General features: G+C 43.0%; 1 protein-coding gene and 1 non-coding gene across 3 annotated transcripts in view; one reads left to right on the top strand and one right to left on the bottom strand.

The window, feature by feature from the left end:
* Positions 1 to 27,773, top strand: part of LOC129815918 (connector enhancer of kinase suppressor of ras 2-like) — an 89,616-nt gene that overhangs the window by 40,224 nt on the left and 21,619 nt on the right. The window contains exons 10-19 of one of the 2 annotated variants that reach the window (XM_055870133.1): positions 10,210 to 10,343; positions 11,894 to 12,108; positions 13,238 to 13,324; positions 14,130 to 14,377; positions 14,785 to 14,819; positions 22,152 to 22,200; positions 22,311 to 22,359; positions 22,553 to 22,725; positions 24,065 to 24,138; positions 24,656 to 24,727. In XM_055870133.1, coding sequence (XP_055726108.1) covers positions 10,210 to 10,343; positions 11,894 to 12,108; positions 13,238 to 13,324; positions 14,130 to 14,377; positions 14,785 to 14,819; positions 22,152 to 22,200; positions 22,311 to 22,359; positions 22,553 to 22,725; positions 24,065 to 24,138; positions 24,656 to 24,727 — 1,136 coding nt within the window. The remainder of the gene's footprint in view (positions 1 to 10,209; positions 10,344 to 11,893; positions 12,109 to 13,237; positions 13,325 to 14,129; positions 14,378 to 14,784; positions 14,820 to 22,151; positions 22,201 to 22,310; positions 22,360 to 22,552; positions 22,726 to 24,064; positions 24,139 to 24,655; positions 24,728 to 27,773) is intronic. The other variant, XM_055870142.1, reaches the window with a different exon arrangement.
* trnat-ugu (transfer RNA threonine (anticodon UGU)) lies at positions 16,095 to 16,171 on the bottom strand. The gene has a single exon. It is a non-coding gene; the product is annotated as a tRNA-Thr (tRNA).

Here is a 27,773-nt window from a genome sequence, read left to right as displayed (position 1 = left end):
ATGTGTATTAATCCAAAAGGGGTAGGCAAGAGAATGGTCGTGGACAGGCAAAAAGGTCAAAACCTGATCAGAGTCGAGGAGGTACAAAGTGGCAGACAGGCTCGTGGTCAATGCAGGCAGAATGGTCAGGAGGGCAGGTACAAAGTCCAGAAACAGGCAAGGGTCAAAACCGGGAGGACTAGAAAAAGGAGAATGCAAAAAGCAGGAGAACGGGAAAACCGGTGGTTGACTTGGAAACATACAAGACGAACTGGCACAGAGAGACAGGAAACACAGGGATAAATACACTGGGGGAAAAAAGCAACACCTGGAGGGGGTGGAGACAATCACAAGGACAGGTGATACAGATCAGGGCGTGACAGAAGTCATGTCAGGGAAATAATTATCTATTGATTATTTGGCACGGTGGCATGTTTTTCAGTTTGAAATAAACAGGGTTCTGCTTGAGTTATGCTTCATTATTGTGGCTGAATATAATTGGAGAAAGAAATGAGTATTGGATTGCCCTCCGTGGAGGATATTGTGGTGATTCCTCTTTTTTATTTATTTTTGCCATAATTTTGGGGATTCTCACGAACTTTTATCAACAGAAAGGTCCTTTGAAGGAACTATTGTTGACATATATTTGACCTTTGTATATTAAAGCATAATTGAGAAATAAATAATTGAATTTGGAATATTTTAGACATTTTTTCTTTTAGTACTCCATAATGTTTCATCGGTAGGTGCTACAAGCAAAAGTTGGTGTCATATGAAGATTTACTGCTTGCTCTGTAATATGAGCAGTATTTAGATTTTTATAACACATTTACATTTATTAATATTGAAAAATATAAAAATGGATATTGAAAAATATAAACATGTGCAATGCCTTCAGAAAGTATTTACACCCCTTGACTTTTTCCACATTTAGTTGTGTTACAGCCTGAATCAAAAATGTTTTTAAATTGAGATTTTGGGTCACTGGCCTACACACAATACCCCATAATGTCAAAGTGAAATGATGTTTTTAGACATTTTTACAAATTAATAAAAAATTAAACGCTGAAATGTCTAGAGTCAATAAGTATTTAGCCCCTTCAGGGCAAGCCTAAATAAGTTCAGGAGTAAAACTGCGCTTAACAAGTTGCATGGACTAACTCTGTGTCACGCACTGACCTTAGAGAGCCGTTTTATTTCTCTATTTGGTTAGGTCAGGGTGTGGTTTGGGGTGGGCATTCTATGTTGTCTATTTCTTTGTTTTTGGCCGAGTATGGTTCCCAATCAGAGGCAGCTGTCTATCGTTGTCTCTGATTGGGAATCATACTTAGGCAGCCCTTTTTCACACTTTTTGTTGTGGGATCTTGTCTTTTTGTGTTAGCTTTACGTTCGTTGAGTTATTTATTGTTTTTTGGTGGAACATTTAAAATTAAAGGAAAATGTATGCATACCATGCTGCGCCTTGGTCTCATTCTAATGACGGACGTGACACTCTGAGTGCAATAATAATGTTTAACATGATTTTTGAGTGACTACCTCATCTCTGTACCCCACACATACAATTATCTGTAAGGTCCCTCAGTCGAGCAGTGAATTTCAAACACAGATTCAACCACAAAGACCAGGGAGGTTTTCCAATGCCTCGCTAAGAAGGGCACGTATTGGTAGATGGGTAAAAAAGCATATTGAATATCCTTTGAGCATGGTAAAGTTGTTAATTACACTTTGGATTGTGTATCAATACACCCAGTCACTACAAAGATACAGGCATCCTTCCTAACTCAGTTGCCGGAGAGGAAGGAATCTGCTCTGGAATTTCACCAGGCCAATGGTGACTTTAAAACAGTTACAGAGTTTAATGGCTGTGATAGGAGAAAACTAAGGATTGATCAGTGGGGAGTTTAGCATGTAAATCTTGATGGGGCAATAAATAAATAAAGTGGGATGCATGCCATTAAAGCCACTACACAACACTAAACAATACATTAATTGCACTATAACGGTGCCAAACGGTACCCACAAACTGTTAGGGCATACATAAAGCTGTCCCGAAAAAAGTCCCAACATTTTACCACTGCTACACCTGGATATCAGCGGAGTCTTGTCTGGCAGCGAAACAGTTAATTCAGCTTCATTTACTACCTTTAAAAAAACATACAGTAGCTGATATGGCTGACTTGCTTAAACAAATGTGGTTTCTAATGACAATTGAGATGTACAAACTATGGCATAAGAGGATAAGTGGATAAGAGGCCATCTTCAGTTTCGATTAAGACATTAATGTGTGAAATAGGACGGACTTGGTCAATAAGACTTTTGAAATGTACAGTGACAGAATTCAGAACATGGGCCATTCTTATAGTGTTGCCCCCGTACACCAAGTCAGATGTAACGGCAGATTTCAGACGAAGAGGAGGTGTAGCAGGGATCGGACCAAAACGCAGCGTGGTAAGTGTCCGTGTTTTAATAGAAACAACTGAACATGACACAATACAAAATAACAAAGAGAATCTAACCGAAACCAGTCCCTTGTGGCACAAACACGGACACAGGAAACAAACACTCACAAACCAACAGTGAAAACAGGCTACCTAAATATGGTTCCCAATCAGAGACAATAAATGACAGCTGCCTCTGATTGAGAACCATATCAGGCCAAACTAGAAAACCCCACATAGAAACAGACAGCATAGATAATACCCACCCAACTCACGCCCTGACCAACAAAATAAAGACAAAACAAAGTAAATAAGGTCAGAAACGTGACATCAGAACTGTAGGAAAAATAAAGGGGGCATATAAGCAGACAATGAAACCTCTTACACTATTCAATGATTACATTTCTCTAAAACAGGTTATAGGCTACATGTGCACCACCAAGTCAGAACAGTAGGCGAAATTAAGAGTGGAAAATAGACCAAATTATTAGGGTGAGGCACATGGGCTACTAAATCTTACTACACAACATACACTTAGTATTACTTTCTTAGCTACAGTATACATATCTCCCTGGCATATTACATCATTTATGCAGCAGCATACAATAGATTTTTGAACTCACCTTGTTGTGCTGTGCTCACTTGAACAGGAAGGTGGCGCGGAGGTCCTTTGTGGGAACATTTTGTGATTAAAGTCTGGCATTCTCTGGATTTATGGTGCTTTCAAAACAACTGGGAACTCTGAAAAAAAAACAGGGTCGAATCCAGTCGGAGCTCGTTTATTCCCGACTTCCCAGTTGTCTTGAACTCACTGAAGTCAAGTTTTCGCAGTTCCGAGTTAACAGTTGTTTTGAGCGCGGCACAAATCATGCTTCATTGACAGCATGGCCAATGTTGAATGTTTATCATTTTAAACTTGGAAAAGAGCTCCTTAATACCAGATTTGGGACCACACATCCACTGTCACTGATTCCTTCTAAACCACTCATTGTTAAATTTGCGATTTCCAACTTGTTGTGACCTTGAGCCTTTTTGGATGGACACTTCTAATGTAACTCTATGGCAGCACCAAAGGGGCTTGAATTTTCAAGGTCTAACCATAGACTTGGCGGTGACATAGTGTCCCCATGAGTGTCAGAACACTGAGCCAATTACGGCACAACGCTACGTATTTTCTGCTGGCTTGCCCCACCACCACAGAAAGCACTGAGCTAGGCTGAAACACCTGCATTTTGGAGCTGCCTTAATCAAGTAAACAAAAAAGAGAACATGTTGGCATGCGGCTTTATTAACTCAATGATATATATATATATATTTTTAACATTGTTTGCAAACTGATATATGACACGTATTAATGCCAAAACAACATGCAAAACATGTGGGGCTCAAAACAGGTGGTACTGCCCCACCTGCCCTGAATGACGGGTCGCCACTGGGATGGATTCAAAACATTGTCGTTACTTCACAATCCTAACCTAATTGACAGAGTGAAAAGAAGAAAGCGTGCACACATTACAAATATTCCAAAACATGCATCCTGTTTGCAACAAGGAACTAAATTACAAGTGCAAAAAATGTATGAAAGAACTTAACGTTATGTCCTGAATACAAAGCATTATGTTTGGGGCAAATCCAAAACAACATATCACTGAGTACCACTCTTCATATTTTCAAGCATGGTGGTGGCTGTATCATGTTATGGGTATGCTTGTCATCGGACTAAGGAGTTTTTTGAGATAAAAAGAAATGCAATAGAGCTAAGCACAGGCAAAATCCTAGAGGAAAACCTGGTTCCGTCTGCTTTCCAGTAGAGGCCAAATATACACTGGAGTTGCTTACCAAGATGACATTGAATGTTCCTGAGTGGCCTAGTTACAGTTTTGACTTAAATCGACTTGGAAATCTTGAAAATACTTTATAATGGCTGTCTAGCAATGAACTTAAGAGAGTTTGAAGTATTTTTTTAAGCAGAATGTGCAAATATTGTACAATCCAGATGTGCAAAGCTCTTAGAGATTTAACCAGAAAGACTCCCAGCTGTAATCACTGCCAAAGGTGATTCTAACATGTATTGACTCAGGGGTGTCAATCTGTATTTCATTTTCAATAGATTTGCAGAAAATCTAAAAGCATGTTTTCACTTTGTCATTTTGGGGTATTGTGTGTAGATGGGTGAGAAAAAATATAAAATGTATCCACTTTGAATTTAGGCTGTAACACAACAAAATGTGGAATAAGCCAAGAGGTATGAATACTTTCTGAAGGCACTGAAAGTATAGCATTTTTGATTTGGCTCATTTTTGAATATATTGTTGAACATAATATACTTTATGGGCATATCAAAGTTCCAGAGTAGAATCTTTGCTACTTTTAGAGTTATGATCCGATTTGTAAGCATTAGTTTCAAGTTCCTTGGTGTCCACATCACCAACAAACTATCATGGTCCAAGCACACTAAGACAGTTGTGAAGAGGGCACGACAACACCTTTTCCCCCTCAGGAGACTGAAAAGATTAGGTATGGGTCCCCAGATCCTCAAAAAGTTATACAGCTGCATTTATCGAGAGCATCCTGACCGGTTGCATCACCGCTTGTTATGGTAACTGCTCAGCATCTGACCGTAAGGCGCTACAAAGGGTAGTGAGTACGGCCCAGTACATCACTGGGGCTAAGGTTCCTGCCATCCAGGACCTATATACTAGGCGTGTCAGAGGAAAGCCCAAAAAATCATCAAAGACTTCAGTTACCCAAGTCATAGTCTGTTTTCTCTGCTACCGCATGGCAAGTGGTACTGGACAGCCAAGTCTAGGACCAAAATGCTCCTTAACAGTTTGTACCCCCAAGCCATAAGACTGCTGAACAATTACCAAATGGCCACCGGATTATTTATATTGACACCCCCCCCCCATTAGTTTTTTACACTGCTGCTACTCGCTGTTTATTATCTATGCATCGTCACTTCACCCCTACCTACATGTACAAATTACCTCGACTAACCTGTACAACCACACATTTACTCAGTACCAGTACTCCCTATATATAGCCTCGTTACTGTTATTTAATTGTGTTACTTTTTATTATTTTTTTTACTTTAGTTTATTTGGTAAATATTTTCTTAACTCTTTCTTGAACTGCACTGTTGGTTAAGGGCTTGTAAGTAAGCATTTCACAGTAAGGTCTACATATGCTGTATTCGGGTCGCATGTGACAAATAAAGTTTGATTTGATCTGTGATGTCAAGCTCCAAATAAGGGCATATACGTCACAGAGTTTGCCCCAGGAGAGCGCACATGCACAGGTGTTATCCATCTCCACGGTTTTTACCCATCTCCGCTGTTGTTGCAGTCAGCCACATAACATAATTATATAAAATATTTGCAATTATTTTGGGTGGGAAAGTTCCTTACTCCAAAAATAGCTCATTTGGCTGTACGCTTTCAATAAAACAAAGAATTTGTCCACAATTCGAGGTTTTCTCAATCACTCTTTGACTGATAATTGAGCAGAGCTAGCAGTGCACAAAGACACATCACGAGTCACGTGACCCATTTTTTCAGCTTTCTAGTTCTAGACTGCAGGGAAAGAGAGGAGGAGAAGACAAACTCCACCTAATGTATGGAATCACTTGGGATTGTTTTTATTTTAGGTAAACTTTCCCTTTAAGTGGGTTAAAATCTTCCTGGAGAGTGTGTATGGAGGGACATGTCTTTATTCATATAAAAATTCAGATTGATTGAATTCTCCATGTGGTCTATATTAAAAGGCACTTCAATTGAACATAACAGGCTTTTAAAATTCAATATTGGTGCACAATTTCTACTTAAAATATCAAAGGAAGCAAAAGGCACTCATTTTGTGGAACGACCCAGCATCTACAGATGAAATATTATGTATTCTTCAATTAATCCAACTTCAATTAATTATTTCTCAATTATTCTTTAAGAAATAATCCTTCCTCCAAAGGACCCATCTATGGATAAAATTTCTGGAAATTCCCACAATTCATGGTCCTTTTTTGTTCTAGTTTCGTGAGGAATCAGGCGTTGTTGGCAGTCTTACAGGTAAAACAAACAAATACACACAAAGGTTACCAATCAGTCACAAACACTGTTTGGTTAATGAAGCACCTCAGAGTTAAATGACAGCATGCCGGGTGGCTGTAGGAGCCATTGACATATGGTACGAACACTGTTAGGGTGACTTTGTCTCCCAGGACTGTTTATGATGGATGTTTCAGTCAGAAAGAGTCAAACCACGACAGCTCAACACGGCTTGGAGAAAGGGTAGGCATGTTCTATTATTAAATCAACTCTTTACGAATCATATGATGACAGAGAAGCATATGGAAAATCCAGGTAGTAGAGGACAAATATAATGTGAGATGAATTTGAAATGAGTCTTCAGTAAACTCCTATCAAGCACTCAGTGTTTCCCATAGTGAATAACTCAATGAAGAGTGAACCTAGCCATCTGTTCATCCAGTATACAGCAGTGGTTCCCAAACTGTGGGGCATGAGGGGTCGGAACTCAGTCTGGCTTTCAACTTACTCTTGAAAGTTGTAGTAGTAGAATGCACAAGGTACAATTTCGAAATTGGGTAGGTCATCATCAGTTTTCCTCTTGTCATATCATTCATTGCATACCTTAGAGATCTATTTATAACTTGTCAGAAATGTCCAGGTCAACTAACCCATGTCAGCTAATGTTTTTTAGCTATATTTTTTAGCACATAGAACTTGTTCTAATGTTTTAGTCACTCAAATATTTGAGTCAAGATTCCAATTGGCTCATTCATCCCCCCTCCTCTCCCCTGTAACTATTCCCCAGGTTATTGCTGTAAATGAGAATGTGTTCTCAGTCAACTTACTTGGTTAAATAAGGGTTAAAATAACAATTTAAATGAAAATATCACACAAATACATATTAGACATGGCAAAATGTATAGAACTGCAAGATTTTCTCCACCAACAAGAGGGGTGTGAACAATGCTTGTGCCCATAGAAATAGAAATAGACATGGCGCACACATGCAGGAGGGGGGCGGGATGTTCCCCAATGCTGGAAGGGGGGCCTGAATGAAAAAGTTTGAGAACCCCTAATATACAGGAGAACCCTCAGCTGCCGTGGTCAGACTCATAGGACACAGACATAGTGGGAGGACTACCAGCTTTAATCATTATTTTGTACGGTAGTGTCTTTTTATCTCTTGTTTTGTTTCTTGCCCCGTTCCTAACCCACTGCTTCATATTGAATTATTTGTGTTTTATCTTGCTTTGGTCTGAGAGACATGAACAATCTAACAGTTGGGCTATTTTCTTTTGACACACATTTAGGCCATATTTTTTACTTTTCTTGTAGTAATGTATTAATAATGAAGAAGAACATAAAATGGATTCTATTTAGATTTTCTTGTAGAATGGTATTTATTATTAATTACAGAATTCCCGTAGAAGGAGTGAGCTCTAGATGTTCTGAAGCCTCCATTTTATAGGCTTAGTCATAAAGATTTGTCATTTAACTTTTAAAATCTATTATCTTTTATTGTGGCATAACTTTTCATCTAATTGTCAAACAATCACTTCAAAGGGCTCCTTTACTAGGCTACCCGTGCATGTTAATTCACTCGCAACATACAAAAGTATGTGGACACACATTGAAATTAGTGGATTGAATATTTCAGCCACACCCGTTGCTGACATGTATATAAAATCGAGCACACAGCCATGCAATTTCAATAGACAAACATTGTCAGTAAAATGGCCTTTACTGAAGAGCTCATTGACTTTCAACCTGGCACTGTCATAGGATGCCACCTTTCCAACAAGTCAGTTCATCAAATTTCTGCCCTGCTATAGCTGCCCCGGTCCACAGTGCTGTTATTGTGAAGTGGAAACGTCTAGGAGCAACAACGTCTCAGCTGCAAAGTGGTAGGCCACACAAGCTCACAGAACGGAACCGCCGAGTGCTGAAGTGCGTAGTGCATAAAAATCATCTGTCCTCGGTTGCCACACTCACTACCAGTGGTGGAAAAAGTATCCAATTGTCATAAAACTAAAGATACTTTAATAGAAAATGACTCAAGTAAAAGTGAAAGTCACCCAGCAAAATACTACTTGAGTAAAAGTCTAAAAGTAATTGGTTTTAAATATACTTAAGTATCAAAAGTAAATGTAATTGCTAAAATATACTAAAGTATCAAAAGTAAAAGTTGAAATCATTTCACATTCTTTATATTAAGCAAAGCAGACGGCACCATTTTCTTGTATTTTTTGATTTGTAGATAGACGGGCACACTCGTCTAACACGTTTTTGTTTAGTGAGTCCACCAGATCAGAGGCAGTAGGAATGACTAGGGATCTTCTCTTGATAAGTGTGTGAATTGGATCATTTTCCTGTCATGCTAAGCATTTGAAATATAACAAGTACTTTTTGGTGTCAGGGAAAATGTATGGAGTAAAAAGTACATTAGTTTCTTATTAAGGAATGTAGGGTAAGGAATTTGGTGTTAAGCTCGCCAGGCCTAATCACCCAACATCAGTGCCCGACCTCACTAATGCTTGTGGCTGAATGGAAGCAAGTCCCCACAGCAATGTTCCCCACAGCAATGTTCCAAAGTTGTCAAAAATATAAATAGTAAAGAGATAGCTCAAAAAACTACTTAAGTAGTATTTTAAAGTACTTTTACTTCAGTAATTTACACCACTGCTCACTACCAAGTTTCAAACTGCCTCTGAAAGCAGCTGGTGTAACAGCCTACAGTTTTCTTGACATTTTGTTTAAATTATTGCGATAAATTGATGTTTTACCGGTACAGCGTGGGGCCAAGCTTCCTGCCATCCAGGACCTATAAACTAGGTGATGTTAGAGGAAGATCCCCAAAAATTGTCAAAGACTCAGTCACCCAGGTTATAGACTGTTCTCTCTGCTACCGCACGGCAAAGGGGTACCGGAGCGTCAAGTCTAGGACCCAAAGGCTCCTTAACAGCTTCTACCCCGAAGCCATAAGACTGCTGAACAATTAATCAAATTGTTCAGCAGTTGTATTTTTTTTAACTTTAGTTTATTTAGTAAATATTATATTTCTTGAACTGCATTGTTGGTTAAGGGCTTTTAACTAAGAATTTCACAGTAAGTTATACACCTGTTGTATTCAGCGCATGTGACAAATGAAATTTGATTTGATTCATCTTAGAAGTAGACTCGAAAGAGGAAAAGGAAAATATATGAAAATGTAGATGTTCACATCGGAAGGTGATGGTCACAGGACCTTTATCAATCAGATGTTGTTGGTCAAAGGGTTTAGTCATCACAGTAGGTTACACTTCATAGTGCATCTCCTGGGGAGAGATGGTTCATGCTCACCACACTTGACACATCTTGACATTAATGATGTATAGTCGTTATCACAGAATCCCTTGTTGCTAGGGGTCTTGTTGCTATCCCCTCCATAGTTTCCAACAGACCTCTCTCAAGAATTTCTTGGTTGCTATGGACGAGATCGCTGTTGCTAATACGAGCCACTTCACATCCTCTCCTTGTCTCAATAACTTCATTCAACAAAGCATCCTATCCTTTTCACTAGCATAGTGTTTATTATGTGCCACTGTGTTAAGTGAACTGTGTGACATTGCACCACAATCCTCTATTAGCTCAAACATGGAGTATGCTATTCTATAGGATTTTACTCATGAATCTTTACATGAATTTCATGAATGAAAAATTAGTACATTTAGGAAATTGTCTCATACTACTACAGTCCTGCTGTCTACATGACTCCACCCTTGTCCCTACAGCCCATCCCCACCAGTCCCAACAGTGACTCCAACACCCCGCCCAACAGCATGGGGACCATGGGGATGTCCTCTACACTGGACAGTGGCCATGACGTCTTCATCTTGTCCCCAGTCTCTGGCCTTTATGGACACAGGTGAGCCTAGAAAACCCCATACATACAGTTGAAGTCAGAAGTTTACATACACTTAAGTTGGAGTCATTAAAACTCCTTTTTCAACCACTCCACAAATTTCTTGTTAACAAACTATAGTTTTGGCAAGTCGGTTAGGACATCTACTTTGTGCATGACACAAGTAATGTTTCCAACAATTGTTTACAGACAGATTATTTCACTTATAATTAACTGTATCACAATGTCAGTGGGTCCGAAGTTTACATACACTCTAAGATGACTGTGCCTTTAAAACAGCTTTGGAAAATTCCAGAAAATTATGTCATGGCTTTAGAAGCTTCTGATAGGCTAATTGACATCATTTGAGTCAATTGGAGATGTACCTGTGGATCCATTTCAAGGCCTACCTTCAATCTCAGTGCCTCTTTGCTTGACATCATGGGAAAATCAAAAGAAATCAGCCAAGACCTCAGAAAAAGAAATTGTAGACCTCTACAAGTTTGGTTCATCCTTGGGAGCAATTTCCAAATGCCTGACGGTACCACGTTCATCTGTACAAACAATAGTACACAAGTATAAACACCATGGGACCACGCAGCTGTCATACTGCTTAGAAAGGAGACGCGTTCTGTCTCCTAGAGATGAACGTACTTTGGTACGAAAAGTGCAAATCAATTCCAGAACAACAGCAAAGGACCTTGTGAAGATGCTGGAGGAAACGGGTACAAAAGTATCTATATCCACAGTAAAACGAGTCCTATATTGACATACCCTGAAAGGCCGCTCAGCAAGGAAGAAGCCACTGCTCCAAAACAGCCAGAAAAAAGCCAGGCTATGGTTTGTAACTGCACATGGGGACAAAGATCGTACTTTTTGGAGAAATGTCCTCTGGTCTGACGAAACAAAAATATAACTGTTTGGCCGTAATGACCATCGTTATGTTTGGAGGAAAAAGGGGGATGCTTGCAAGCCGAAGAACACCATCCCAATCGTGAAGCATGGGGGTGGCAGCATCATGTTGTGGGGGTGCTTTGCTGCAGGAGGGTCTGGTGCACTTCACAAAATAAATGGCATCATGAGGCAGGAAAATTATGTGGATATATTGAAGCAACATCTCAAGACATCAGTCAGGAAGTTAAAGCTTGGTCGTAAATGGGTCTTCTAAATGGACAATGACCCCAAGCATATTTCCAAAGTTGTGGCAATTAAGGAAACTTGTGGAAGGCTACCCGAAACGTTTGACCCAAATTAAACAATTTAAAGGCAATGCTACCAAATACTAATTGAGTGTAAACTTCTGGGAATGTGATGAAAGAAATAAAAGCTGAAATAAATCACTCTACTATTATTCTGACATTTCACATTAAAATAAAGTGGTGATCTTAACTGACCTAAGACAGGGAATTTTTACTAGGATTAAATGTCAGGAATTGGTAAAAAACTGAGTTTAAATGTATTTGGCTGAGGTGTATGTAAACTTCCGACTTCAACTGTACATCTAATGTTCACTTCATTGTTTAGTCCTTTAGCACCTGACTGATCTTCTCCATAACCATACCTGTCAATCACAGAGACGAGATAGGTATCATGTCCTGCGATGACATCAACAAGTACAGTCTGGAAAAGATGGGTATGAAAGGCTCGGAGTCTCCCAGCTTCTACCTGGACCATGATGGGGGCAAGTACTTCACATTGGTGGAGGAGGACTGTCTGGCCCTGGGGCAGGAGTATGAGACCAGGGGCCGCTCCACAGGGGTCAGGCGGAGGGACAGGACACCCACCCATGGTGAGTTACCCAGCCCAGATATGTAGCACTACCTACCAACCAGCCTTTTCAATCTGGGCGGTAGTTTAATGTTAGAGGAGCATTGAAGGGTGGAATGCCAGGCGAGGTGGGTAACTCCCCTCTCCTGCCTTCATTTAAGCGCATTATCATACAGTGTACCCAGCTGTGAATGGCACGTGGAGAATGTACAGTAAAGCCCCATGGCAATTGCTATGCATAGAAGAGATTATTATTATGCACCCCAGCGTATTTATGTTTCACATAAACCTCTCCCTTTTACAGTCCAGCCCCACCCCCACAGTCAGACATCCCCTTCCCCTGTCATTGCCCCTTCATCATCAGCAGCACTGCAGCTGTAGGATGGCCAGCAGCACGATGAATATTCTACATGCCACCTCTGTCTGCACTTCACATAATGAGCTCATTCACATTACTGCACGGGATGACTCTGGAATCTTTAGTGAGTGACACACTGTCTGCCAACACTGAGACAAGGAAAGGAGGTCTTTGAAAGCCGTTGATAATGTACAGTATTCTATCCGTCCATCTGACAGAGAGATGGCGATGCATTGTTTCAGCCCCCTCCTGGTTGTTGAGGATCTGTTGAGGCTCTGTTGAGGCTCAGTTTGTTGTGTATTGTACAGTGTGTAGTGGTGCAGGGATAAATCCCTTTGGCTCTGCCAGACGGAGTGTTTTTCATGTTAACAGCCTGCCAGGGAAGTGAGGGTGGATTGCTTCCAAGCTCATAATGGCTCCAGGCAGGGTACGCTTCGCTCATCCCAGTCTGTGGAGGCACCATGTGCCATGACATGGCTCCATCACAGTCTCTCATGCTCACACATTCACACACGTGCAACAAGCCTACCGTTTTCCCTTCACTCTAAAGATGACTTAGTTTCAACTGGATTCCCATGCTATAACCTACTTCTCTTATACCCCTTACTGCCATGCCTGCACTTTAACCTCTGTCATGCAGACATCCACCCACGCACAGCCACTCCTCTCGCACCATCTCTCTCTACAACCCTCTCCTATCCCTCTCAGTGAGACAGCCCCCCCGTCTTCCCTCAACTCCTAGCTCTCTCTCCACTCACACCTTAGCTGACATGCTACTTGGACTTCTTTCCAGGTGACCTCAGGCCAGTTTCCATGCCAACGGATTACAACTGGATGGCAGAGACAAAGGAGCCAAATATGTACAAGAGAGGTAGCAGAGGTGGGTCCTTCAGTTCAGACAGTCTCCCCAGTCCCCCCCTTAAATGCTTTGACTTTGAGAAGGAAATAGCTTTGGCTTCACTGTGTCTGCAAAGTACAGACGCCTAATGAGGACCAATCACCGTCCCCACTTTCAACAACACATAACTAATCGCCTGCTTCTTTCATTAATTTCACTGGAACTGCCACACATACACTGGTTTCTTTTGACATTACCACTGAATCTTGACAGAAACATGATTGCGCATTTAGAACTCTTTTCAAACTGCACTGTATAAAGATGAAGCTATCACATTTTTAAAAAGGAGATTCAATCAACTAAATATAGGCATTAATTAAGTTGAAAACCTAATCTTTGTTTTGCACGTGGCTGATTTCAGTGTTGTTTAGCTTCGTGAGACTATGTACAGCAGTTATGTTGAGCGGGCTGTAGTGATAGCATCTCACTCCCATGACTTGTGTTATAAATAGCGAGTGCAAAAACATATCTGCCTCCCTCTGCTCTGAAACCACACACTGTTGGGGCTTGCTCTCACTGATAGGAGGTCACGTAACAGAGGTTGGTTTCTGTGGAAACATGCTGGTCTGTGAGAATGGGAAACATTACCTCAGGACTGCTCTCACTTTGACTTTCTTTTCCATTCCAAATGTTGTTTCACTAAACTGTTGGTAAGAGGTTGTTTTGCCATCAAGCATTTAAAGTGATAGGCACTCTGGGCCTCCTAATGAACATATAATTACCTCTCTAGGCTTCCAAATGACACAACTTTGCTCCCCTCTTTCCCTCCCTCCCTGACCTCTGCTAGACTCAGACAACTCCCTGCTACGTTACCTGAATGACGATAAGATCCTAGTAATCCAGGAGGAGCCGGACGTGTCCAGGGAATGCAAGCGGGACACTGGGCGGCGTACCCGCAAGAAGAGTCACAACCCCAGCAGCCCCAGCTATCCCATCAGCCCATCCCTGCTGGCCCCGCCTGTCAGACTGGACTCAGGACCGCCAGAAGGCCTGCCCTTCTCACTGCCTGAGAGCAACACTGTGCCAATGTACCACGTGAGTCAGCACAGCTACTATTTATTTTTTATCAATCTGCACCAGTTCAAGAAGGATATTATAGCTTAACACTCAGACATAGTGGCATAATGGTCTGACAATACAGATTCAACCTATTTGTGTCACAGAGCAGTGCCATTTTTCTGTGGTTTAAGCTTTTTTGAGGTCACAATCAAAATTAAATAAAAGGTGAGTCAGAAGAGTGCCACCCATACCACCTCTATTTCCACAACCCCAGACACCCCATGGTTTCTGCCTGGGCCCAGGGACTCTACCTTCCCCTGATCTACTGATCTGCCTGCTTGGTCACAACAGGAAACAAAAGCCACGCTCTGAGATAACAGTGCGCTGTGATCTCTCTCTCTCGCTTTCTGTGATGCGCTAATCTGCTCTTTACCTTTCCACAGAGAGCTGGAGACACACTGAGAGCTGACACTGACAGGTGAGTGAGCATTACTTCTCCATGGGGATCAACGGGACAGGCCAACTCAATGGCCAGAGAATATTGCCATGGTTTTGTGAGGAACATGGATTTATTTGCTGATTCAGAAATTGATGTGTGGGAGTTTTTTTGCTTCAGCTATGGAGGCAAGTTGTGCTACTTTGAAATTGATTGGTATAATTTCCTCTGAAGTAAATTGAGAGTTTTTCATAAATGATCAAAATGTAATTGATAGATAATTTATCTTGTGAATGCTTTGTATTAGTTACCCATTTCTGCTTCTTGTGAGTGAAGTAAATTTCCGTCATCCTGCATACCATCATTTAAATTATTCTAGTAGAGAGGACTTTTTACCTTCAGTGTGTTGTTACAATGTATTAACTTATAGATGCAGTCTGGGACCTCACGCACTTACAAATTCCTAACATATTGTACGAATTGGAATTAGTAACATATCATACGAATTGCTTAAAATTGCGGTACGAAACATATCATACGAAACGGATGATGTACTACATAATTGTGTAACATTTTTGGGGACCAGTTATGGCTCATGAGCACTACTTGCAAAATTACTGGCTGAAATTATACAAAAGCTATGGAGCATCTCTTTAATTGAATTGGCCAATAGGCCTCAAGAGAAGGAGATTTTAACATAAATCATGAGGGTTGCCAAGCAGAACACATTTCCTCTACCTTTCCTTGACCTAAATCTTATTTCCTGTTTCTATTTAAAAAAACACTGTGCTTTGTTTCAATTTATGCTACAATCCTACCCAATTCAACACCTTACCCATAGTCAGTGTTCAGTTTACAATTGGCTCATTCATCCCCCTCCTCTCCCCTGTAACTATTCCCCAGGTCGTTGCTGCAAATGAGAACGTGTTCAGTCAACTTACCTGGTAAAATAACGGTAAAATAAATAAAAAAATTAAAAGTGGGTGCTCCAACCATGTAGGTTTAAAATGGGGGTCTGGCAGTAGAGAATTCCTCTCAGCCATTGTTACAGTGATGAGTGCTAATAAGGTCATCATAGATAGCCAGCATGAGTAGCACATTCCCTGAGTGGTTCATGTTGCGTCGTGCTGAGTTCTACTGAGACACAGAGACTGGCTGAACCTGATTTCCTGCCACCTGCTCTGTGGTTTAGGTTGCTTCTTTCACTTGCTGGAGGCAATACATTATTTTTACATTTAACATTTAACATTTAAGTCATTTAGCAGACGCTCTTATCCAGAGCGACTTACAACTTGGAAAGTTCATACATATTCATTCTGGTCCCCCCGTGGGAATTGAACCCACAACCCTGGCGTTACAAGCGCCATGCTCTACCAACTGAGCCACACGGGACCACATAGAAATGTATCACGCTTTAGATCATTCTCATTGGTAGAATGGATGCACCAGCACTCAGTTTTACACAGAGTTTCTGGATAGGTGAAGGCCTCACTCAGTGTTAGAGTAATTATGTTAAAACCAAGGTGTCAGTATAATGGAAAGCTGCTGTGTGTTTCACATACTGTCAATAGTCTAGGTGATGTGGATAAGGCGTAGTCAGGCGCAGGACACAGATGAGTAATAATCGTACCTTTACTCAATAAACAATCTTCCATCAAGGAGAACAAAATTTCAGAGCACATAAACGAGACAACAATAAACACGCTCAAAACCATGATGGAACCAGAGGGTTAAATAGGGAATAAATTATAACGTAATGGAAACCAGGTGTGTACAATCAAGACCAAACAAAAGGAAAAATAAATGTAGATCGGTGGAAACTAGAAAGCCGGTGACATCGACCACCGAACACAGCCCGAACAAGAAGAGGCACCAACTTCGGCGGAAGTCATGACAGTACCACCCCCCCCCAACCCCCCCCCCACCCTTGGCATGCAGCTTCATATCGTACCCCTCCCACTCCACAAGGTACTGAAGGCCCCTCGCCCGATGCCTTGAGTCCATGATGGCTCGCACAGTATACGCAGGGGCCCCCTCGGAGGAACCTCCCGCACCTCAGACTGCTGGAGCGGACCAGCCACCACTGGCCTGAGGAGAGACACATGGAACGAGTGGTCAATACGGTAATCAGGGGGGAGCTGTAACCTATAACAAACCTTGTTCAGTCTCCTCAGGACTTTAAATGGCCCCATAAACTGCAGACCCAGCTTCCGGCAGTCCGGCAGGGCAGGTGAAGGGGTAGGTTTCGGGTCGGGAGCCAGACCCGGTCCCCCGGTGCATACACCGGGGCCTCACTGCGGTGGCGGTCGGTGCTCGCCTTCTGCCGCCTGATGGCCCGTTGCAGACGCACATGGGCAGCGACCCATGTTTCCTCCGAGCGCCGAAACCATTCGTCCACCGCAGGTTCTTCGATCTGGCTCTGATGCCACGGTGCCAGAACCGGCTGATAACCTAGTACACACTGGAAAGGAGATAGGTTAGTGGCGGAGGGAGTTTTAGGCCATCTCTGCCCAGGGGACAAAAGCCAACAACTCCCCCAGCCGGTCCTGGCAATAGGACCGCAGAAACCTACCCACATCCTGGTTAACTCTCTCCACCTGCCCGTTACTCTCGGGGTGAAAACCTGAGGTGAGGCTAACCGAGACCCCCAGGCATTCCATAAACGCCCTCCAGACCCTAGACGTGAACTGGGGACCCCTATCAGAAACTATATCCTCAGGCACCCCGTAGTGCCGGAAGACGTGGGTGAACAGGGCCTCCGCAGTCTGTAGAGCCGTACGGAGACCGGGCAAAGGAAGGAGACGGCAGGACTTAGAAAACCTATCCACAATGACCAGGATCGTGGTGTTTCCCTTTGACGGAGGAAGATCAGTCACGAAATCCACCGATAGATCCGTCACGAAATCCAACGACCACGGCCGTTGTGGAACGGGTAGCGGTTTAATTTCCCTCTGGGCAGGTGTCTAGGTGCCTTGCACTGGGCGCACACCGAGCAGGAGGAAACATAAACCCTCACGTCCTTAGCTAAAGTGGGCCACCAGTACTTTCCACTAAGACAGCGCACTGTCCGACCGATGCCAGGATGACCAGAGGAGGGTGACGTGTGGGCCCAACAGATTAAACGATCGCGGACATCAGACGGAACGTACAGAAGCCCAACTGGACACTGGGTGGGAGTGGGCTCTGTACGTAACGCCCGCTCGATGTCCGCGTCCACCTCCCATACCACCGGTGCCACCAGGCAAGAAGCCGGAAGTATGGGAGTGGGGTCCGTGGACCGCTTCTCTGCGTCATACATCCGGGACAGTGCGTCTGCCTTAGCGTGTTGGGAACCTGGTCTGTAGAAAAGGGTGAAAAACATGGCCCACCTTGCCTGGCGAGTGGTCAGTCTCCTCGCCGCCCAGATGTACTCCAGATTGTGGTGGTCAGTCCAAATGAGGAAAGGGTGTTTAGCCCCCTCAAGCCAATGCCTCCTCGCCTTCAGAGCCTTGACAACAGCCAACAGCTCCCGATCCCCCACATCATAGTTTTGCTTCGCAGGGCTGAGCTTCTTCGAAAGCACAGGGGCAGAGCTTTGGTGGTGTACCCGAGCGCTGAGACAGCACAGCTCCTATCCCAGCCTTGGACGCGTCCACCTCTACTATAAATGCCAAAGAGGGATCAGGATGAGCCAGCACGGGAGCCGAGATAAACAGAGCCTTCAGGTGACAAAAAGCCCTGTCCGCCCTAGCTGACCACTGCAGTCGCACCGGTTCCCCCTTAGCAAGGTGGTGATGGGAGCCGCTACCTGACCAAAGCCCCGGATAAACCTCCGGTAGTAGTTGGCAAACCTTAAGAACCGCTGCACCTCCTTTCCCGTGGTTGGAGTCGGCCAATTACGCACGGCTGAAATGCGGTCATTTTCCACCCCTGTCGCGGACAGGCGGTACCCTAGGTAGGAGATGGACTGCTGGAAGAACAGACATTTCTCAGCCTTGACGTACAGGTCATGCTCCAACAGTCGACCAAGCACCTTGCGCACCAGGGACACATGCTCGGCGCGTGTAGCGGAGTATAATAGAATGTCATCTATATACACCACTACACCCTGCCCGTGCAGGTCCCTGAAAATCTTGTCTACAAAGGATTGGAAGACTGATGGAGCATTCATCAACCCGTACGGCATGACGAGGTACTCATAGTCCTCAGAGGTGGTACTAAATGCCGTCTTCCACTCATCCCCCTCCCGGATACGCACCAGGTTGTAAGCGCTCCTGAGATCCAATTTTGTGAAGAAGTGCGCCCGTGCAATGACTCTGTCACACTGGCGATGAGAAGCAGCGGGTAGCTGTATTTCACCGTGATCTGTTTTATACCTCGATAGTCAATACACGGGCGTAAACCTCCATCCTTCTTCTTCACATAAAAGAAACTCGAGGAGGCAGGTGAAGTGGAAGGCCGATTGTATCCCTGTCCCAGAGATTCGGAGACATATGTTTCCATAGCCGCCGTCTCCTCCTGTGACAGAGGATACACGTGACTCCTGGGAAGTGCTGCGTCTACCAGGAGATTTATTGCATAATCCCCCTGTTGATGAGGTGGTAGTTGAGCCGCCTTCTTCTTACAGAAGCGAGAGCCAAATCGGCATATTCAGGGGGGATGTGCATGGTGGAGACCTGGTTTGGACTCTCCACCGTAGTTGCACCTATGGAAACACCTACACACCTCCCTGAGCACTGACGTGACCATCCCTTAAGAGCCCCCTGTCCCCACTAAATAGTGGGGTCATGATAGGCCAACCAGGGAAGCCCCAACATCACAGGGAAAGCAGGAGACTCGATCAGAAAGAGACTAATTCTCTCCTCATGACCCTCCTGCGTTATCAGGACCTCCCTAATCAGCCCCGACCCTAAAGGACGACTATCTAAAGGCATGAACAGGGAAGGGCACATCAACAGGAACAATAGGAATCCCTAATCTAAGTGCAAATGGACGGTCAATAAAGTTCCCAGCTGCGGCTGAATCTACTTGCGCCTTATGCTGGGAATGCGGGGAAACCTCAGGAAATTTTATACATACACACATGTACGCAACAGGGAGCTCTGGGTGAGTCGGGTGCCTACTCACCTGGGATGATCCACCAGTGCCCTGCCTGCTGCCTCGACTCCCTGGGGAACCTCCCCAGCACCGACCAGCAGTGTGCACTCTGCGGCCACAGGTGGTGCAGGGAATGGCCACTCCTCCGGTCCCCCTCATAGCAGCCCCTCCTAGCTCCATCGGATCGGAGGTGCTGGGGGATGGAACTGACGGACCCCGATCCTTACGTCCGCGGGAGGCCAACAGGTTATCCAGCCGGATGGATAGGTCCACCAGCTGGTCAAAGGTAAGGGTGGTGTCCCTGCCGGCTAGCTCCCTATAAACGTCCTCGCGTAGACTACACCTGTAGTGGTCGATCAGGGCACACTCATTCCATCCCACGCTGGCGGCCAGAGTTCGAAGTCCAGAGCGAAGTCTTGTGTGCCCCTCATCAAATCAAATTTATTTATATAGCCCTTCTTACATCAGCTGACATCTCAAAGTGCTGTACAGAAACCCAGCCTAAAACCCCAAACAGCAAGCAATGCAGGTGTAGAAGCACGGTGGCTAGGAAAAACTCCCTAGAAAGGCCAAAACCTAGGAGGAAACCTAGAGAGGAACCAGGCTATGAGGAGTGACCAGTCCTCTTCTGGCTGTGCCGGCTGGAGATTATAACAAAACATGGCCAAGATGTTCAAATGTTCATAAATGACCAGCATGGTCAAATAATAATAATCACAGTAGTTGTCGAGGGTGCAGCAAGTCAGCACCTCAGGAGTAAATGTCAGTTGGCTTTTCATAGCCGATCATTAAGAGTATCTCTACCGCTCCTGCTGTCTCTAGAGAGTTGAAAACAGCAGGTCTGGGACAGGTAGCACGTCCGGTGAACAGGTCAGGGTTCCATAGCCGCAGGCAGAACAGTTTACACTTTAGCAGCAGCACGGTCATCCCCTGTCTGAGATGATACAAGCGTTCCCCTGCCGCTCTCCCTTCAGGTGGATGATTGAAAACATCCCGGAAGCGGTGGGTGAAATCCTCATAGTTGTCCAACGTCGGTCCTTCCCTTCCCCAAATGGCGTTGGCCCATTCAAGTGCTTTACCAGTCAGACAGGAGATGAGGGCATTCACACTATCGCGTCCCGAAGGAGTCGAGTGAACAGTTGCCAGGTAGAGCTCCAGCTGGAGTAGGAACCCTTGGCACCCGGCAGCCGTTCCATCATATACCCTCGGGAGCGCGAGTCGAATCCCACTGGATCCAGGTGAAGGAGGGGTGGACAGCGGGGTGGGTTGTTGTGGGAGCTGGGGTGATGATGAGGTTGCTGGAAAACCCCCATATCTCCCATCGCTCCATGGTTTGCAGCACGCGATCCATGGCTGTGCCGAGACTTTGCAACATAGTCGCATGCTGCTGGACGCGCTCCTCCACAGGTAGAGGAGGGCTGTGTGCACCTGCTGACTCCATTAGAGGTGCGTGTTTCTGTCAATAGTCTAGGTGATGTGGATAAGGCGGAGTCAGGCGCAGGACACAGAGATGATGAGTAATAATCGTACCTTTACTCAATAAACAATCTTCCATCAAGGAGAACAAAATTCCAGAGCACATAAACGAGACAACTTGACAACAATAAACACGCTCAAAACCATGATGGAACCAGAGGGTTAAATAGGGAATAAATTATAACGTAATGAAAACCAGGTGTGTACAATCAAGACCAAACAAAAGGAAAAAGAAATGTAGATCGGTGGAGACTAGAAAGCCGGTGACGTCGACCGCCGCCTGAACAAGGAGAGGCACCAACTTTGGCGGAAGTCGTGACACATACAGTCCACTGCATGCTACACATACTTGCTTTACCTAATACACTGACATCCAGTAGAAAATCTACATCTAGTATATCACAAAAGTAAGTAGTGAAACTTAGATTGAGAATGATATGTGATGTCCATTTCTTCAGTCATTGTCCATGTTCCAGTACCATGCATGGTACCATCTGTCAGTAGAGCCATGTCCAGATGGGAATTCAGGCCAGCCCTGGGGAGGATAAAGATGCTGAAATGGGGACTAAGTTCTTTGGGACGAATTCTAGCATGAGATACACTCAAACAAATCAATGTTTCATGTATGTAACTCATGCACTGATGTCAATGGAATATATGCTTTAGTATTTTACTCACATAGATATCAAGTTATAATTCTACCCTTTATTTATGAATAGTATCCTTACATTGATAGCAGTACAGGATCAGCTTATCCCCAGATAAAGAGGGTTAGCCTCCATTTTGTTGAATGCTTACTCACCTGATCTTCCCTTTCCGCAGGTATGCTAGTTTTGGCATCGAGAGACAAGGAGGCTCATCCATGAGGAAGGTAAAGCAAATTATATGAAACAGTTAATACTACTGTTACTCCCCTAATATGAGTACTGTACTTTAGACACCTCTTCTAATCAAACCCTCTCTTCTTTCCTCTCCTTGCAGTCATTTCACTATGCGTCTTTAAGGACTAAGACCAAAAAGAGAACCAAAGGTAAGACATGAGGGATAAACCCATTCACTGTGAGGTTTCTTTTGGTGAACCTTTGTCAATAGTTTTCTTTTATATTAGGATTTGTGATGGGGTTGGAATGATGTTAGTATTAAGGATACAGTATCATCCAGGGAATGTTTAGTGTGTCCATGTGTCTCTAAGAATTTCCTGGGATATCCTGCTCTCCACCCAGGTTCTCTGACTAGCGCTAGCCGCAGGCGTATCTCCTGTAAGGACCTGGGCCATGGGGACTGTGAGGGCTGGCTGTGGAAGAAGAAGGATGCCAAGGGCTACTTCACCCAGAAGTGGAAGAAGTACTGGTTCATCCTCAAGGACTCCTCGCTCTACTGGTACACCAACCAGAATGTAAGCTGCTCTCTGACAGTACAATACAGCTGTCAAACATTACTTTATTTTCTCTTATCCACAACAGGCTTGCTGTTTACCAACACGATCTGCAGATTTGTCAGATATAGCAACACTACAGGCCATATTCCAGATACTGAACCATTTACAGTGTCTTCAGAAAATATTCATACCCCTTGACTTATTCCACATTTTGATGTGTTACAGCCTGAATTCAAAATGGATGTTTCCTGACCCATTTACACACAATACCCCAAAATGACAAAGTGAAAACATGATTTTAGAAATGTTAGCAAATTGATTGAAAATTAAATACATAAATATCTAATTTACATAAGTAGTCAACAACCCTTGAGTCAATATATGTGAAAATCACCTTTGGCAGCGATTACAGCTGTGAGTCTTTCTGGGTAAGTCTCTAAGAGCTTTGCACACCTGGATTGTACAACATTTGCACATTATTATTTTTTTAATTCTTCAAGCTCTGTCAAGTTGGTTGTTGATCATTGCTAGACAGCCATTTTCAAGTCTTGTAAAAGATTTTCAAGCCGATTTTAAGTCAAAACCCTAACTATGCCACTCAGGAACATTCAACGTCGTCTTGGTATGCAACTCCAGTGTATATTTGGTGCTTAATGTTATTGTCCTGCTCTCTGGCTCTGGCTCGCTGTATGGCCTTATTTGTCCCACTATTGTTTGTGGAGATATGCTCTGATGAAGGTCGACTCACCGAAAGCTCAGCTATATTAAAATAAATTGGCATATGACTGGTAGTGTGCAGAGATTTCTTTCCTGTTTCTCCAGTTTTGCCTTTTGCCTCCAGCACCTGCTCAAATGTAATTGAATTTGTGTTTGAAATTCATTGCTTGACTGATCGACCTTACAGATAATTGTGTGTGGAGTACAGAGATAAAAAAATCATGTTAAACACTATTATTGCACACAGAGTGAGTCCATGTGACTTATTAAGCACATTTCTACTCCTGAACTTATTTCGGCTTGCCATAACAAAAGGGTTGAATACATATTGACTCAACATTTCAGCTTTTAATTTATTTGTAAACATTTCTAAAAACATAATCCCACTTTGACATTATGGTTATTGTGTGTACACCAGTGACACAAAATCTCAATTTAATCCATAATAAATTCAGGATGTAACACAACAAAATGTGGGAAATGTCAAGGGGTGTGAATACTTTCTGAAGGCACTGTATGTTGAAGTGACATGTAGTGTACAGCATATTCCAGTATGTTTGGTATACTTAATGAGGTGTGTCATCTCTACAGGCATATGGCAATGCATTGCTTCTTATTTCCCTTACCTCTCCTTTCCTAGGACGAGAAGGCTGAAGGTTTCATCAGCCTACCTGAGTTCCGAATAGATCGAGCGATTGAATGCAGAAGGAAACAGTGAGTGTTTTTGGGATTCATGTTTTATTTTGTCTCTCAAACTTTTAGTGAATCTGGGGATTTAAACGAAAACACAAAGCCTAAATGAAACACAGAAACAAGCACATCATACATTATTGCCAGCACGAGTGCTTATGTTTGGCTTCAAAGGGACAACACATAAACAGAGGATGCTGTTGCGTGGCATGACTATTTTATTTTCATAATAATAGTTTTAAATAGCTGTGGCACAAAGTAGTAGAAGTAATAGGTGTCTGTTTCCACCTGAGAAGCTGATTGGGTCACATAGGGATCAGAGAGGGGTCAACTGGCTAGGTGTGGCGTGTGCCAGCCAGCCAGGCCTCATGTCCACTATTACAGAGACTACAGCGGTGATAAGCACATCGCATATACAGTACACTTATTTGGCCATTACCAAATGCTCTGAAGCTCGTATTGTACCACGTGGTCTGGATCTAAGGCTAATGGAATGGAATTATGCAAAACTAAATGGATCTTTTTTCTGCTTCCGTTACAGTGCCTTCAAAGCCTGCCATCCCAAAATCAAGAGTTTCTTCTTTGCCACAGACTGTTTGGAGGAGATGAACAGGTAAGACCAGTGCTATGATGGTAGGGTTAGTTAGTGTGCTTATTTCATAAAATTATCTCTTGGTTGCAACAGAATGTACAGTAGGTGAACAGCTTATTTTCTAAGGCGTATTATCTGTTTCAGAGCATTCACAGCTGGAGCTGTGACATTGTTCTCCATTCATTCTCAAACAGGAGGAATATGAAAATATACTTAAGATATCTGTAGTTGTGTTCCACTGAAATGTTATTTTTCTTTGCTTTCTACTGAGATGAAAAAGAGCAGGAAGTATCTTGTTTCAAGGAACCCTCTGGGTCATCAGCTACTGCTTTGTTCATCAGAAACAGTTTCATCTTTCCCTTGTGTTATGATTGATTCACTTGTTATCATCTCTGGCTCTTTGCTTTGCAATTATGTGGCAGTGTTGATCACAAATTCCCTTTATTGATTGAGTAGCACTAACAAAAGAAAGAATGTGAGAGGATTCAGAGATTGCATATCATGCCATCGATATACATTATTTTCTTCAATGCAGACGGTTAAAGGTCCAATGCAGCTGTTTTTATGTCAATATCAAATCATTTCTGGGTAACAATTAAGTACCTTAAAATGGTCAAAAATAAACAAAAAGAGAGAATAGCAATTTCTCAAGCAAGAATTTTGATAGGATTGTCAGGGAGTGGCAAGGGGAAAACTGAAACCTAGCTGTTATTGGCAGAGGGGTTTAGAAACTTTTCAAACAGCTCTTACACTAAAAGGGCATTATCATCATTTTCATAATTTCACAGTATTATTCCAACCTCAACCTTTTAGCCCGAAGTCCAGCGTGTTATCGACTGTGCCCCAAAAGCATGCTCGATCGACAGTGTCGATATCCTCGCTTATAAACCCAGGATCGTTACACAACTCCCTCCTTTCGAAGAGCGCATCCTCGCGCTAGCTTGCGACTCTACGTCTTACAGGAACGCGCTCACCGGCCAAGCACACACACGTTCGTGGATGCAAGGTCCGATCACTTCTGACACCAAAGTAATGAAACAAGCACCAGCGTGCTATTGACTGTGCCCCAAAAGCATGCTCGAGCGGCAGAGTCGATATTTACGCTTATAAACCCAGGGTTGTTACAATATATATAAAACAGACAAATATAGTTATTTACTGGACTGGGTCTTTAATTATGAATTTTCTTAAGAAATATAGACTATAGTGCAACATACAGGGCCGGCGTTAAAGGGGCCTGACCCGCCCTACCGTACCTTCTTGCCCATCAAAATAAAATATTTAAATATTGACCGAGACATGCGCGACAGAAAGACGCATCAATCTCAGTTAAAGCATCCGAGCGAGTGAAACAGCACCCCTCTGTCTCAGTATGGGTAGACCATGTATCTGATGCTGTCTGGACCAAAAGAATATGGCATGTCATACGATTTCTGGCCAGACAGCATCAGACACATGGTCTACCAATACTGAGACATAATGGCTACATATAGAGGGGTGCTGTTTTGCTCGCTCGGGTGCTTTCTACAGTGATATAGTTTCAGCAGAGGAAGAGGCAAAGCGAGAGGGCTCTCTTGACAAAATATGTCCAGTATAAATAAGACCAATGCGTTTCTATGGGAATAATATGCAGACCTAAACTTGTTGCCTGCCTTCCCGCCTTTGGGACAAAGACTCCCAATGTTAGGGCCGAGACATGAGCATCTCGTCATTATATGCAGATCTCTAGTTTCAGCCTCTTGTGAATTAGAAAGGAAAGATGGCGGGTGCACAGTTATGGAGCCAGATAGCTGCCAAAAGGTTGAATGTATGTATCGTTAGGATCGTAAGAAAATCCATACGTAAATTGTTAGGATTGTAAGAAAAGCCATGCGTGAAACATGAAACGAACTGTTAAATTTGATCTGTAAACGTACAAACCCAATGTTACGACTATGAATTAACATTTACACGTTCAATTCTTACTATGTCTCCCTTAACTCGGTTACAGATCTTTTTTTACGTACAAACTTTTGTCAGGAATGTGGCATCTGTAAAGGACATGAACTGAATGTAGCTAGTCAATCAAGCAACTCTAGCCCAGACGTTAGAGTTGCTTTGCAGCTTCCGGTTTCATTTCCAAAATAAATGTCAAGAGCTTGTTTTAGAACGACATTCAATAACAACGTAATACAACTAGATGGCGTAGTATAGGCTTGGTCCTTCAGCAAATGACTTGTGTGAGAATGATACTATAAAGATACAGAAGAGCCTTGTCCAGAATAACCGCCTGAGCTGCAAAATAGAAAGTAAATATGATTTAGGCTCGGCCTATTCCACTATCTAAATATGCCATTCTGCTGTGTGTTATTTAATGGCCATATAATTGCATAATTAATTTTTATAGCCGTGTGGGGCAACTGTGGTGATCATGTAACCTAATGAATTACACTTTTTCCAGTATTTGGGAGCATGGACTGTAGGCCTTATATTAGGCATTTTGACTGTTGTATTGTGAATTCCACTTTGTATGTAGGCTTGTTATAGCCATTTGCATTGCGCAACCCCATCATGCAGAGGCTATATCCATATCAATAAATGAGACATAACAAAATATTGATTAAGTCTTGGCTATAACCGGTCCTGAGCAAAATAGCCAAGAGGTCCCAAATGGTCAAGACTATCTATAGCCTATTCTTATTGGCAGATCTGTTTTCCCTATCAGCCACTGCATGTGCTTCTTCAACTATTTTGTTTAAGATATATTTAGAAGCCTGTGAGCTAGGGTCTCTTTTTAAGTGGAAGCCTATAATAAAAAGTTATAAAACACAGTTCTAAAATTATTCCGCAAGACACCAGCACCCCAAATGATAGCCTAAATTGCAATGCCTATAAGTTGAAGGCCTATTTTTGTATTTGGATAGGCCTAAATGAAACATTGAATTATTAAAGTGATAGGCTAAAGAACTTTGGAGAATTTAGATAATTTTGAATACACACATGGATTTCAATAAACAAGTGGATAAGACTGTTCTATTCTCTTTGATTTAGTTCCTATTGTAACTCAGACAAATGACAGAATGGATGA

Source organism: Salvelinus fontinalis, chromosome 2, assembly GCF_029448725.1.
Source record: "Salvelinus fontinalis isolate EN_2023a chromosome 2, ASM2944872v1, whole genome shotgun sequence".
NCBI lineage: Eukaryota > Metazoa > Chordata > Actinopteri > Salmoniformes > Salmonidae > Salvelinus > Salvelinus fontinalis.
The sequence above is the reverse complement of the archived record's forward strand: the minus strand, read 5'-3'. Positions and strand labels throughout refer to the sequence as shown.